Source organism: Ranitomeya variabilis, chromosome 2 (assembly GCF_051348905.1).
Source record: "Ranitomeya variabilis isolate aRanVar5 chromosome 2, aRanVar5.hap1, whole genome shotgun sequence".
In the NCBI taxonomy this organism is placed as follows: domain Eukaryota; kingdom Metazoa; phylum Chordata; class Amphibia; order Anura; family Dendrobatidae; genus Ranitomeya; species Ranitomeya variabilis.
In genome coordinates this window covers 125,239,569-125,255,065 of record NC_135233.1, presented here as the reverse complement: position 1 = coordinate 125,255,065, position 15,497 = coordinate 125,239,569, and the positions used below count along the sequence as shown (strand labels likewise).

The 15,497-nt window shown below is 41.5% G+C and overlaps 1 protein-coding gene across 4 annotated transcripts in view; it reads right to left on the bottom strand.

Moving 5' to 3' along the window:
* Positions 1-15,497, bottom strand: part of MAP4K3 (mitogen-activated protein kinase kinase kinase kinase 3) — a 306,530-nt gene that overhangs the window by 43,611 nt on the left and 247,422 nt on the right. For 2 of the 4 annotated variants that reach the window (XM_077282921.1, XM_077282923.1), the window contains 4 exons: positions 13,860-13,918; positions 4,588-4,626; positions 4,221-4,277; positions 940-982 (listed from right to left, as the gene is read on the bottom strand). In XM_077282921.1, coding sequence (XP_077139036.1) covers positions 940-982; positions 4,221-4,277; positions 4,588-4,626; positions 13,860-13,918 — 198 coding nt within the window. The remainder of the gene's footprint in view (positions 1-939; positions 983-4,220; positions 4,278-4,587; positions 4,627-13,859; positions 13,919-15,497) is intronic. The other 2 variants (XM_077282922.1, XM_077282924.1) reach the window with 1 other exon arrangement.

Genomic DNA, 15,497 nt, shown 5'->3' with positions numbered 1-15,497 from the left:
CTGCATCTATAGTAAAAAGTTGGTCACACTTGTCAAACACTATGTTTGACAAGTGTGACCAACCTATCAATCAGTTTTCCAAGCGATGCTACAGATCGCTTGGAAAAATTTAGCATTCTGCAAGCTAATTACGCTTGCAAAATGCTAAAAAAAACTGTGAAAAAAACGCAAAAAAAAAAAAAAGGCGGATTTCTTGCAGAAAATTTCCGGTTTTCTTTAGGAAATTTCTCCAAGAAATCTTGACGTGTACACATACCCTTAGTCAAAATGATGAAACTTTGAGCTTTTGTCCTTCGTCCTGGCGGAGTTCATCTTTTTAGGTGGACATAACAGCGTAGTCTCGCACCAAAATACATTGTTGAAACCAGGGCTGTGGAGTTGGTAAGCCAAACCTCCGACTCCGACCACCAAAATAGGCTCCAACTCCACGACTCCGACTGTGGAGTCAGTAAGCCAAACCTCCGACTCCTCAATTTCCATGACACCGACTCCACCAGAATGGGCTCCAACTCAGACTCCGCAGCCCTGGTTCAAACTGACCCCAAAGTTTCATATCTTAAATTCTGTGTGCCTCACTTAAGATAATAGACATGTCGGGGGCACATCTGAAAACTGTTTTTCATCTTTCTGGACTATAGCCCCCAACATGTTTGATAACCAGGGAGGGGAGAGTGGTGTGCAGTAAATCTTATAAGCTGGACTTGCATTTTTTGTTAGTAATGACATGCAGACTTTTGGGGAAAACATAAAGCAGTGTCGAAAAAGCAATTTAGTGATCGTGAAGAAGACAAGAGATGATGAAGGTGAAGGCATAATATTTTTTTCACAACTCTAGCTGTTCAGAGACACTTTTCTTCCTAATATATACACAATCACAGAAAGAACGTAAATTATGTTCTTGAGCAGCATCATCATGAATTAAACAGAGACAACACTAACCTTTGGCGGAAGAGGAGGTGGCACTTTGGGTTTTATAGTGGAGCTGAAAAATGGAGGACAAAGCACACAAAAAATAAAGTTATATACGGTATAAGTACCTCACCTACAGATTTCATACTCTGAAGATCTGAAATTATCTACCAGGTGAAAGTATCATTAACAAATTACATATTCTGCAAAACAATGTAGTGATAAAGTAGTAAATATATAAATAGGGGATAAGGTTTATGAAATCTTTGAATTTGGAATAATGCCTTCACCACAGCACTTCATCTGAATCTTTTGGTAAAATCCTATTCAGTATAGCATTTTAACAGATTGTATGTAGAAATGTGAAATATATAATTAAGAGGAACCTTTACAATGCAATAATTGTGTGCAATGTCTGAGTAATATCAAACACAATCAGGCATCTTGGAGCCTCACGTGGCCATAAAGACATGGCCGCCTCCACTATCTGCATTAACAGTCCGCATACAAGATGCTTTTACTTTATTTAGATGGCAGGTGCTCTTTGAATTACAGAAATTGTCACAATAAATTAGAAAATAAATAAAATATGAATATATGAACTTTCCTTTTCTACCTTCTAAGAAGATTCCAGACAGCAGATAAATGTGCCTTACGAGGATAGCCTATATATTCCTGCCTTCACAGTGAAAGGACACAGTGTAATGCTTTAGCAGGAAATGTGACATTTAAGATCTATGTGCCCTTAAGAAATTACTCCAGGGCAAAGTGTGCTCCCAATATGTTATTCTTTTTCTCTCTGAGAAGATGAGCTCTATAAATCTTGACCTGGACTGCTGAAAACATTTCTCTCCATTCTTGCATATGCAATCAGAAACAAAACTTCTTTCAATATTTTCCGGGCATATTTCTATAATCAAAATGGTAGAAGAGTAACGGAGGCAGCAGTTCTTGTATACGGAGTGAAAGTGAACCAATGATTCCCTTGTCTATATCCGACATAAAATATTACATGAAATCTATAACTAATGAGACCTATTGATTTAAAGTAAACACATCTTATGCTCCTGCACCATTGGTTCCTAAAAATTGGGATATTCACTGTGCCCTCGGACTAGGTAATCTTCATCCATAGGTTATAATGGTATGTCATGTCACCAATGAGGCAAACTCGCTAAGACCTAGTGCAATGGCCAACAACCTGCGGCACTCCAGCTGTTAGAGGGAACCTGTCAGCAGGATTTCAACCCTTCAGCCATTTATATGGGCATGCAGATCTTTGAAAGACAAGTGCAGTAACACCTTTACAAGGACAGTCGGTTCTTTTGCTAATGAGTTATCATCGTTTGAATTATATGAAAACAAGGCTTTAGAACTATTTGCAGATCTGAAGCCTCCGTCACTCCAGCTCTATTCCTGCCCAGTGCCACCTTCTCTTGCTTGACTGACGACTCCCCTGACTTACGTCACCCAGCAAAGAAACTGTCAATCAAGCATGAGGACGTGGTGCTTGGGCGGGGAAGAGAGCTGGAGTGACAGATGCTTCAGATCTACCATAGTCCATTACTCCATTTGCACATCAACAACATTTTCTCAATACTGGAGGAACAGACATGGCCTTATAAAGATATTGCTGGACTTGCCTATGAAATAGCTACATTCACATATAAATTTTGGGTTATTTTGGGGGGAGATTGTGAAATCTTGCTTACACATTGCCTTTAAGCTACAACTGAAAGTATGCCCCAGGAGGTGACTATCATGGCATGCTGGAAGTTGTAGTTTCACAGCAGCTGGGGTGGGTCAGGTTGCGGATCCCTGACCTAGTGTATACAGAGACCTTTTTGAAGATAGATTGTACAGGTACAGCGCAGTTTTAAATGCGAGTATATTGCACAAAGATTTATCAGACTCTTGGGCAACCATTTGGAATTCTCCACTGCTGCCCAGCAAAACTTACAGTGCACCACATACTAATGCAGTGGCATAGCCTGATACTCCTGGGCACGAGTGCAAAACCGTATGAATATTTCCACATCTGCTATGTGACTTAAAATAATAATGCAGACAGAGAGGCAAACTAAGGCATAAGGGCTTGAGTGCGATAGCTAATGGCTAGGGGACTTGCATCTTTTGTGGCTGTGGTTGCAGAACATAAAGAAAACCTATATAACAAATGTATTTTACAAAAAATATTTTTCAAAGAATGACCAGCAAGTATATAACTACATATAGCTGTGGGGGTAAAGGGATTGGACAGCTGGTCATTGTTTCTAAAGAATGTGTACATGTGGAGTCGGGAAGGAATTTTTTTCCCCAATGTGGAGCTTACTCTTTGCCACATGGTTTTTTTTTGCCTTCCTTTGGAACAACATGTTAGGGCATGTTAGGGCATGTTAGGTTAGGCTATGGGTTGAACTAGATGGACTTAAAGTCTTTCTTCAACCTTAATAACTATGTAACTATGTACATGGCACGAGATATTTTTGGATTTTTAAAATTAAAAAAAAAAAAAAAGTCAAGATCTCCTTCCCTTCTCCCCCAAATTATAACTCTTACAAAATGTATTGGGCACCCAGAAAAAAAATGAGGCCTAATTCCTGCAAAAAGGTATTGCAGGTGATGATTATAGACCTGCGGTAATTTATGCCACATATTTAAATGCAGCGCGGCACCACGCTATATTTCTATGTCTGGATCTTCACTGTTTATTACGACCATATATTTCCCACAGACAGGTTCATCTCTACTCTGCAGTACTCGAGCGAGGCTGTAAAATACCAAGGCTGAACAGCCATCTCATTACTTTCTTTAAAATAAAAAAATATATATCTGTTAGATTAGTTGAATGTCAGCAGTAAGGGTTGTCGGAAAACATTTGGAGCATAGCACATAAAAAGCCAGAGAGCACAGAGCAAGCTGCGACAAGATCGCCGGCAGACAGAGTAGAACGCACAGCATGAGGGACAGCGACACGGCTACAGAAGTCACAGGACACTCCACCTACGTATAGGACAGAACTGAGAAGAACCTCGGACACCATAACCACAGCACAGTGTTCCCGTACTGGTAGGACCCCTAGCACTGGGATCAGCTGCCTAGCTCTGAGCGAGAGGTTTGGAAGCCTACATCAATGTGTCTCCTCTGTTAGTTGCAAAGACTAAAAGAAGCAACAGAGTAGATATATGAAGAGAATAAATAAAGCTAATGCACAGATTTGCTTTGCTGTGCCGTTAAAGCTAGACTGAGTCCTGCTCTTAAGATGCATCGGAATCAGAGACCCAATAAGCTGAGATTTGAAAAGAACTTACTGTTTAGATTCATCATCATCCCCATCATCATCATCTTCTAAATGTGCCACATGTCCCCTAAGGAGATGAACAAGGTACCATGGCTGAGTGGTCTTCACTGAAAACGCTAGACTACAGCTACTACAAAAGGACTACGGCATGCAGTACCTAAGGGCTTCATGTATTGTTTTGCTACAGAGTATAGAGTTTGTTGGTATTTCTGCCTATGCTTTTCTTGGTTCTGTGGAGCACAGATGCAGGTCACACCAAGTAAAGCTCTGATACATCTGCACAACACACACCGAGGCAGGGGAACGTTACAACTGGACAGAAATACGCACAGTTAGAGCAGACAGGGGATTGGTGGCCAAGAGGAGACATAAATTACCGTTGGTGCAGCTCCTCTTCCACAGACTTCAGAAGACTCCTTCAAAGCAAAAAAAACAACATTTAACATACTAAGAATGGTGCTAGTTCCACGTCTAATTTTACGACGCACTCCTCCCATCAAAATTTTGATCCTCTTAATATATTGCAATCACAATATTATATGGCACTGTGTACTTACAATTACTCATTTTGCCCTTCTACCCAGCTATTTCTTCAGTTTTCAATTAGCTCTATGACATCATGTGATTAATAATGGACGAGCTGAATCCTTCTGAGCTGTATGTAGAAATAGGAGGTCATTTTTTCCTGTATGAGTCATAAGTCACTGCACAAGTAGGGGGAGGATGGAGCAGCTGGGTTGAAGAGGGGAATGATAAATGCAGGGAAAAGAGACTTCCTGTCTCTACATAGAGCAGAGAAAAGGGAATAATTAGTTGGGTAGAAAGGCAAAATGAGCAATTGTAAGTACACAGTCTGTATAATATGATGAGTGCAATATATTAAGAGGATACAAACTTATGGGAGGAGGGCTTCTTTAATAAACACATTTTTAGGACACGCGCAAATCCGGTGCAAATGAATCGACCTACTAAAATTTCCACTAGATTATTATTTTTTTCATCATTTAGGTGAAACACTATGTTGGAGCAAAATGTGAGCACTCAATAGGCTTCAAAGGGGATGTGGCATACAAAATGACCAATTGCTGAAATAACTTTTTTATGGTTTTTCCATATCACTAACTTTAATGAAAACTCGCCCACAAATTCTTGCAGTTTTACTTCGGCCACTGAGCATTACAGCAATATATAGATCACACACGATGCTCTATTTAGAATAGTTAGTGACAATCACAGTTCACCTTCCTCTTTCCTGCACAGTGACCTCTGCACAGATCACAGAGCATGTGCACATCACTATCCCATAGAGGTCCATGACTTATTAGCATACTGCAGATTCCTATGATCTATGTGACAACGATAAAGTTACTTTTTGAATACTAGTTGCTCAGGTAAGATGATCGCCATACTTAAGTAAAGAAAATAGAATAAAAAAATTACAATCGGAAAATACAATATAATAAGACTACCAAACAAAAGATTTCAGCATCTAGTTTAAATATATAGGTGACACTTTCCCGTTGAGTGCTTAAAGAAGTACTCCCATCAAAATATTCATCCTCTTAATATGTGGCAATCATCATATTATATAGCACTGTGTACTTACAATTGCTCATTTTGACTTTCTACACAGATAATTCTTCTCTTTTCCATTAGGTCTATGACATCATAACATGATATCAATAAGTAGTTGAATCCTTCTAAGCTCCATGTAGAAACAGGACATCAATTTACCCTGTGTGAATCATAATTAACTGCAAAAGTCCCTGGTAAGGGGGAGGAGCGGAGCAGCTGGGTCAGGAGTTGAAGAGGGGAATGATAAATGGAGGGAAAAGAGACTTTCTGTTTCTACATAGAGCAGAGAAAAGAGAATAACTTTCTGGGTAGAAAGGCAAAATGAGCAATTCTAAGCACAAGGTGCTACATACTATGATTACTGCAATATATTAAAGGGGATAAAAACTTTGATGAAGATCTGAAGAGAAGGTGTTTTTAACCACTGCTTCTGCTACTTAATCAAAACTTGAATAGGAACTAAAAAGGACCAACTATGGTACTGGACTTGTATTAATATAGTTTATTCATGGTTTATTTTCAGTATTAAAGACATCATCCACATCATCACTGAACACTTGACATGTTAAAAAAAAATGGTTGCATAACTTGAAATGGAAATAAAACGACTCCATTTATCAAAAAGTTCTAAAACAGAGTAGTCAGGATTTTAAAAAAAGGCTTTGTCTGAGAAACAGTCCCACTCATGTGTATGGTCTGTATCAACTGATGCAGCACGCCCTCATTTAACTGAACGGGACTGAGCTTCAATGCCAAAATCAGTGAACGGACAAGAAGGAGCATAGGGTAAAAGCTGAAGCTTTTTTTTTTTTGTAAAATTGTAAACCCCTTAAAGCGCCTCTCCAGCATATATTTTTTATTGCAGCGCTAGAATGGTGCTACTAACATAAGATCCCTGCACCCAATATTATAATTACAACCCACCACCTTCAGCTCTTCCCAATGCCGCCCTGGTCCCATGCTGCCATCTTGTGACCGCACCTTCTGACTGACCGGAAGTCACAAAGTAACGGTCACTAGCTTTCAATGCAAATCTACGAGAGCCAGAATGAGGCTGTCATAGACTTGCATTGAAAAGTGACCTGAGGCTCGCTGCAGCAAACACTGAAGGGATCTGGCAGGTCCCAAATTTGTTGGAGACCGACCGGAGCGGCACTGATAACAGCAGAAGACGGAGGATGGTAAGTATAAAACCAGGTTCAGAGGTCTTACATTAGTAGCACCACTCCAGCGCTGCAATGAAAGGAAAGACTGGAGTGGTGCAAAGACTATTACCAGTGTAGAATCTTCTAAAGATACATTTTACAAGTAAGCTAAGTACCGCTTTAAAACTGCCCTTTGCAAAAGCCCAATTTCCATTTCAATTACCGGTATATAATGTTAGTCCCACAACACATTATTTTCAGAAGCCACAGTATCAGCATAACTATTGTTAAAATACAGACCAAGCCCAATATTGGGCTCTTACTTGTACCTTTGTGTCTTTTTTCCTTCTACTTTTCCCCTCTGGGTATCTAAGTTCAGTGAACTGAATGGGTGGTCCTACTCCTGTCTACTAAAACTACATTTCAAAGCAGCACCATACTTCTACACAGTGCTGCAGTCCCCTGCCCTCTGTTCTCCTGTGTGACCTGCCTGGCACCACCTCTTCAACTCTACTTGCAGTACTCTACTCATAAAATGATGTATAAAAGAGACATAATATATTTATTAATATTAAGTCTATTTATGTACAGTACTTAATATAATTAACATAAGTTCAGCAAACACTAAATCAAGTGAGAGCGCTGCCCAGTTGAGTTGAGTGGCACCAGCGCAGTGGATCTGTGCTGGAAAGAGGCTCAAATAACTCTTGAATAGAACCATCTTGTTCCTGTGGTGTCTCCTGATGAAGGAGTCTTGAACTCTGAAACGCGTAGAATAATAAAACGACATGTACTAATAATCCTGGAATTCTAGTGATTCAGCAGCGCAGAAATTTACCACAATTTTCCCAATCTGTATTGAATAGAACCATGCAATAGCAGTTCCTCAGTGAAGTGGCACCAGCATGCCACAGAGTACTGGAGCTGTGGCTGAAGGAGGCTCAGATATCAGTAGTAGAAAGGCACATGTGCGGTATCCACAGTCCAGCAGCAGTGCCAAGCCACAGTATAATTGTGGCCTCTTTGTGCCACACATAAGCTCATTTTGAAAATTAGACTGAAAGCAAAATTTTTGCACATGTTCTCGTTGCGCAAAAAAAGTAAAAAGGTTTGTAAGTGATTTTGACTAGAATTCTGTTTTGATCGCATTGATAAATCTGGGCCACTGTGGGTACTGTAGTGCAGCAGGGTTGGTGCAGTGTGACAGACAAGCAGTGACCACAGGAAAATTCAAAACAAAGAGACTTTAATGTCCAACGTACTCACAAACGGAATACAAATGGTATCCTCCGTATCGCAGACAGCAATCAAAACAGTCCGTCGAGACCGGTTGCCATGGGCGACTGCACCACTGTGTCACGCTGAGGTGTGCCAGGCCTTTTGGCTATGCTTGGCTCCGTGTTACTTCACACAGGATGAACCTTGCAGAGCCACCTGCTCTGCAGTTTGCAAACCAAGACTGACACCCAAACCCTTTACTGCAGGGTTTGTATATGGAATCTGTGGCCATGGGCCACTTGTAAGACCCGACCTGGAGGGAGCAAACTGCACCACTACCATCCTGAAGTTCGCTCCAAAAAAAAAAGCCATGCCGGGTTTTCTTAAATCTGCCTTGGACAAATAGCTTAGTCAAGACCAAACTCGCTTTTATTTTGCACTGCAATCACAGCTATGCCTGTGACTGCAGTGCACTCGAGCGGCCTCAATACGCTTCTGTGCACATCCTGGGGGATACATACCGACCCTCACATATAATACCTGTCACTGCTTTACAGTATATACCCTAAGAAACTGAGCATGGCCGAGCTAAGCCATTGCAAATACAGGAGGATGATTTCAATGGCAAGTGACGGTAAATAGATCTGGGAGGCGGGGATGACCGTCAATTAATTACTGCCAAACGTTCAAGATTAAACTTTTATAAAAATGCTTGGAGATAATTGTGAGGCTATTTTATGATCTTGGGAATAACCCTTAAGTATCTGAATTGATCAGCAGGGAACACATTTACTGCTTTCAGCTATGGCATTTTTACCTTAATTTCAGCCGTGCCTCAGCACGATCACCCAATGAGCCAAAATTAACTAAAACAAGGTAGACAAAAAAAAAAAATAGAGGAGAAAATAAAGTCCTCGGGGATAATTTGTCTTCTGCGCCAGCGATGCAGTGGCTCAGCAGGACTTGATCCTGCCTCCCATAGAGTAAGAGCGCTGGATGTCTCAGTCTGACAAACAGAGCAGTTTTCTTATGATGAAAGGAAATTGTGGCTGTTCTGAATATTTTACGAATTCTGTTCACAACATTATCATTACTGGAGAAATAAATTCTCATCTTGCCTGATTTTCCATTAATGTGATTTTTTTATGAGGAATGCTTATGGTAACATTCCCTCGCTGGTTATTACTGCTTATCAGGACAGATCAGAAAAGGCTTTCGTGGCCATGGAGAAGGCAGTGATGTGGTTTCTATCTGAACATAAGCAAGTTACAATGTAGTCATTTTATGGCTGGATGGATATGCTGGATACGTTGTCATACAGAACATATCCAACCCATTTCTTAATTCCTAGGCTTAGAAAATATGACAATGTAAATCATTTTCAGCTGTCTTGGACAGAACATGTCTTTTCAGGCATACTAAAGTAATAAAGGGCAGCAGCAGGAAATGGAGCACTCCAATGGCCTTAGTGTGCGTTATGCAGATGACAATTATTATTAATGGGTTTATAATGTACAGTTTGCATTACAAACCAACACTACACGACATGCCTTCTGATTAAGCAACTGATTTGGTTGATAGCTATAATTGAGAGGCTTCATAGGGAGAAAGGAAAAGGGTCACATTAAGGATGGGAATATCATAAGTAGATGCGCACATATTCCATGTTGATGAATGGGCACAAGTAAAGAATAATGGACCCTCTAGTCCATGAATGTTTAGGCATCAAATGTGAAAGGAGTTGAGCGGCTTCGGACAGTATTCTGCAGTGACTCGATGTATGCGATTGGACTCATCAGGCTTCTATCAATTCACTTTTATTGAGAAAAGTTAGAGGAGTTTAGTCAGCAAGTGACCGCAAGTATGCAAACTGTACACGCGAGGCCACGTGACCATCTACAAGCACTGGGAAGACCGCAATATTGCAGCAGCGTGGCCAGTGCATGCTGTGACGATTCATCAGTCTGCAATCACATGCGGTGACCTCACACTTGTTCTAACTCTGCACATCCCCTTTACCAGTCATTACTGCAGAGTTACGGCGGATCTGTCATGAGATTTCACAATACAAACTCTATACATTATTACATAGAGATAGTAGGCCTGATGAGACTGGGATATTCACTTTGATAATACATGTCAGAATGGCTGGATAATTCTGATAATCCAGCTATGGAATGATATAACTCATAAGTCTAAGTGTATACAGTCTCTGCCCATCCAGCCTGACTGACAGCTTGTACTGAGCAGTGTGAGATCACAGCAGGAGGGACAAATGAGCTGTGAATCAGGCTAATAAGGGTATGTGCACACGCTGCGGATCAGCAGCGTTTCCGCAGCTGCGGGTCCGAAGCGGTTTCCCATGCGTTTACAGTATAATGTAAACCTATGGGAAACGAAATCCGCAGTGCACATGCTGCGGAGAAAAATGGGCGGAAATGCAGCGGTTTACATTCCGCAGCATGTCAATTCTTTGTGTGGATTCCACTGCGGGTTTACACCTGCTCCAATAGAAAACTGCAGGTGAAAACCCGCAGAGGAATCCGCAATAAAAACCGCGATAAATCCGCAGGAAAAACCGCAGCGGTTTTGCACTGCGGATTTATCAAAACCGCTGGGGAAAATTCCGCAATGGAATCTGCATTGTGTGCACATGGCCTAAGAGGGTAGAGATCGTGCTGATTATACAGTCATTCTGACCAGGATTTTCAAAGTAAATACAGCAGCATATCATGTCTAAGAGATCTATTAAACCACCTCTCCAGAGGGTTTTTTTTACTGCTGGAGTTGTGCATCTAATTGAAGGTCCCTGACTCTACTTATAGGGCAAGTTCACACTTTGCAGTTTTTTCAGCGTTCTATGCAAATGTTCAGCTGCGTTTTACAGCACCAGCTATGTCTATGAGATTTCAGAAATCTCATGTCATGCACACACCTTGGTTTTTTTGTCATCAGTATTTTGCACTTTCCATGTTTTTTTGCACAATAGAGCATATCACTTCTTTCATGTTTTTTTTCAGCATTTTTCATCCATTGACATAAACGGGTGGAGAAAAAAGGCTGAAAATCCGCAGGTATCAGGTTTTGTGACAAAACCTGATTCTGTAGAATAGGACTTTTTTTGCACTTAACTCAGTATGCACAAGAGACAAATCTAACATGTCAAAAACGCACACAAAAAAACGAAGTAAAACCAGCTTTTTTCTGCAGCTTCTTTCCTGCCAAGAGATCAAGATTTGCGGCAGAAAAAAGAAAGGCTGAAAAATGCCTATTGTGAACTTACCCTTATACTTAATCACCACATTTTTCACCTTTTATCACTGCAGTCGGTCTCTGGCAGTTTATGACCTTCCGGATTGCGCTAGTATCGAGCCAGCCAGCGGTCACGACTCAAACCATCTCTATGAAAGCGTCGTTCTAGCTCTCAAACACTTACATTGAGAGCTTGTGATATACATTCCAGTCAGAAGTAGCGGTCACAAGGTGGCACCGAGGGACCAGAGCGGCGTCGAAAAAAGGTGAAGACACCAGAGGTTGAGTATAAAACTGGGGGAATGGACCTTACATTAGAAGAACTACTCCAGCGCTGAGAAAAAAACCCCACTGGACTGTTGGTTTCAGTGACATATGCAGATTGTATTCTGAAGATTGGTGATAGGTCAAATAATTTGAAAATTGGCAGCAGTAGAAAATTCGCAGAAATATTCCACAGCAAATAACACCTAATATTATGCAAAAAGTACTACGATGTTATTCTTAGAAATCTACTAAATTAAAAGTGCATGCCCTCATCATCCCCCATCTCAACTACTGCAATATCCTCCTCTGTGGCCTCCCTGCTAACGCTCTCGCATCTCTCCAGTCTGTCCTTAAGTCTGATGCCCGACTAATCCACCTCTTTCCTGGCTACTACTCCCCTCTGCAAATCCCATCATTGGCTCCCAAATCCTCAACATATCCATTTCAAGCTCTTAACACTGACCTACAAAGCCATCCATAATCTGTCTCCCCCATATATCTCTGATCTCCCGATTCCTTCTCACTCGTAATCTCCGGTCCTCCCAAGACGTTCTTCTCTCCTCCACACTTGTATGTTCCTCACCCAATCACCTGCAAGACTTCTCCTGAGTATTCCCCATCCTCTGGAATTTTTATGCCCCAAACACACCCAATTGTCCCCCCATTCAGAACTTTCAAGAGGAAGCTGAAAACCCATCACTACACAATAGCTTACAGCCTGCAATGACCCTGTCACCACCTCACCAACACCAGAGCTTCTGCAACCCATCGGTAACTACCGTATATAGTCGAGTATAAGCCGACCCGAGTATAAGCCGACCCCCCCTAATTTTGCCACAAAAAACTGGGAAAACTTAATGACTCGAGTATAAGCCTAGGGTGAAAATGCAGCAGCTACTGGTAAATTTCAAAAATAAAAATAGATACCAATAAAAGTAAAATTAATTGAGATATCAGTAGGTTAAGTGTTTTTGAATATCCATATTGAATCAGGAGCCCCATATAATGCTCCATACAGTTCATGATGGGCCCCATAAGATGCTCCATATTAAAATATGCCCCATATAATGCTGCACAAAGGTTAATAATGGCCCCATAAGATGCTCCATAGACACATTTGCCCCATACAGTACTGCATAAAGGTTAATAAGGGCCCAATAAGATGCTCCATAGAGACATTTGCCCCATATAATGCTGCACAAACATTGAAAATGGCCCCATAAGATGCTCCATATAGATATTTGCCCAATATAATGCTGCACAAACATTGATTATGGCCCCATAAGATGCTCCATAAAGATATATGCCCCATATAATGCTACACAAACGTTGAAAATGGCCCCATAAGATGCTCCATATAGATATTTGCCCCATATAGTGCTGCACAAGCGTTGAATATGGCCCCATAAGATGCTCCATATAGATATTTGCCCCATATGCTGATGCTGCGATTAAAAAAAAAATGACATACTCACCTCTCGTCGCTCAGGCCCTCGGCACTTGCAATACTCGCCGGTCCCCGTTCCGGCGTCGCTGTGTCTTCCGCATCCTCTGCACTAACGTTCAGGCAGAGGGTGCGGACTAACCAAGTCATCGAGCCCTCTGACCTGAGCGTCACTGCAGAGGACGCGGAAGACGGAGCGGCGACCGGAACCAGGAAAGGTGAATATCGCGCAGTGCTCCCCATTATACTCACCTGCTCCCGATGCGATCCCTGCATCCTCAGGCGCTGACAGCTTCTTCCAGCATTGAGCAGTCACCGTTACCACTCATTACAGGGAGTGGAGTCGGGTCCATATTCATTACTGTAATGAGCGGTACCATGTGACCACTCAACGCTGGAAGAAGCTGTCAGTGCCTGGAGACCGGAGATGCAGGGACCGCGCCGGGAACGGCCGCCGCTCCCCCTCCCCTGTCGACCCCCATGGGACAATGACTCGAGTATAAGCCGAGAGGGGCACTTTCAGTCTAAAAAAAATGGGCTGAAAATCTCAGCTTATACTCGAGTATATACGGTATTAGTTCACTGTCATTTCTATGTTTTGTATGTAACGCCTTCTCATGTACAGCACCAGGGAATCATTAATAATAAAGAGATTCCCAGTCCTCTTTCAGTGACTCGCTTAGGTGGTAGGCTCATCTTAACACACAGAAATAAAACATCAAACGTTTCAAAATCTTTATTAACTCACTTGTTTCCTCCAAGGAAATAGCCACTTTGGGGACCTTGGCCGTAGTCTAACTGTAGGTCCTAAAGAAAAAAAAGGAGTAAAAAAAAAAAGAATTTAAAATAAGATCATTAATGACGATCTACGGTGATCCAGGAACATATTCACCCTATATGATGTAGACACGTTATGCTACCTAACACTAACGGACATGGTAGTATAGGAAATACGAGCTGGTCCTGTACTTCACAGAGGGAACTAGGAAATTTCAGTAGGTTTATGAAAATATGAAATCTTTTTATTGTGTGTGCACCTGTTGGTGGATTTACCATGTACAGATTTTTATGGCTTTTCATAGATGAGAGGTATCTGATCAAGCCTGTGGTTCTTATACTATCGCTCAGAAAAACTGGCATTAGCTGTTTTTAGTGAGCAATGGGTCCGATTGGCATTAGTGAGGAGCAAACTGAGTGTGTATGTAACACAATAAAGTAACCTGTCAAGAGATCAAAAGGGGCCATTTTTTCCTTCTATTTTTAATCTGCCATAGGGTTGCAGAGATATGGGTGCCCAAAATGCTAATTACTATGATCATGATAAGGGGGTGTGGCTCACATGATTCTCTGGGGCGTGGCTTTAGGCTGCTTTGCATAATTAGACTGTGAGCAATGCTTCCTTCGTAATGACCGTAAAAATCTGGATACTGAGCGCAATAAAATAAAGACCCATATATCTGGAACCATACAGTGGAAACTAAACAGAGAAAAAAAAAATATTCTTGGGAGTAGCGGGGTTAAAATATGAGCAAAACCTCACCAAATGACAGATCCTCTTCAATATAGTAGTCAACATCAATTTGAGTGTTAGCCAATGCTGACATACATGCCCTCCTAAGGCTTCTTTCACACATCAGTTTTCTGCCGTCAGGCTCAATCCGGCGAATTTTGAAAAAAAAACGGATCCGGCAAATGATGCCTCCGGATCCGTTTTTTTTCCCCATAGACTTGTATCAGCGACAGATTGCGACGGATGGCCACATGTTTACAAAGTTAAGTCTTTTGTCTCTGGCGAAAAACCGGACAGCGCCGGATCCGGTGGTGTCCGGCGTTTGCTACATTGGAACCCTATGGCGCCGGATCCTTTTTAAATGATGGAATCCGGCAACGGATTCTGTTTTTTTAAACTGAGCATGCTCCATTTCTTCTGGATTCAATTAGCTGGATCAGCTGGTCGATTCCGTCAAAAAAACGGATCCGTCGCATCAGTTTTTTACAATCTGTGACGGATCCGTTTTTTCAACATTCAACGGATTGTGCCTGATGCAAAAAACCTGTTGTCTTAAAGCAGCCTAAGAGGGAAAGGCAATATTATTCTCCGAATTCACTGTATTTAGGGCCACTGTCAGGTGCATAAGCTCAGGGGGATATAGACATCTGTCCACTATAGTCACCTATTGCAAAACAAAAAAAACTCATATACCAAATGGTATAGCCTTTTTGTGGTGTCTCTATAGGAAAGCGAATTCTGCTCTGCTTTCCTATACGATTGCAGAAGCGGTAAGTTGTCGCATACCAGCCAGACGAAGGTCAAAGAACGGATCGTATATGGGGAGACTTTAGGAACGATAAATTATACACCGAGAAAAGCTCCAGACATGTATTT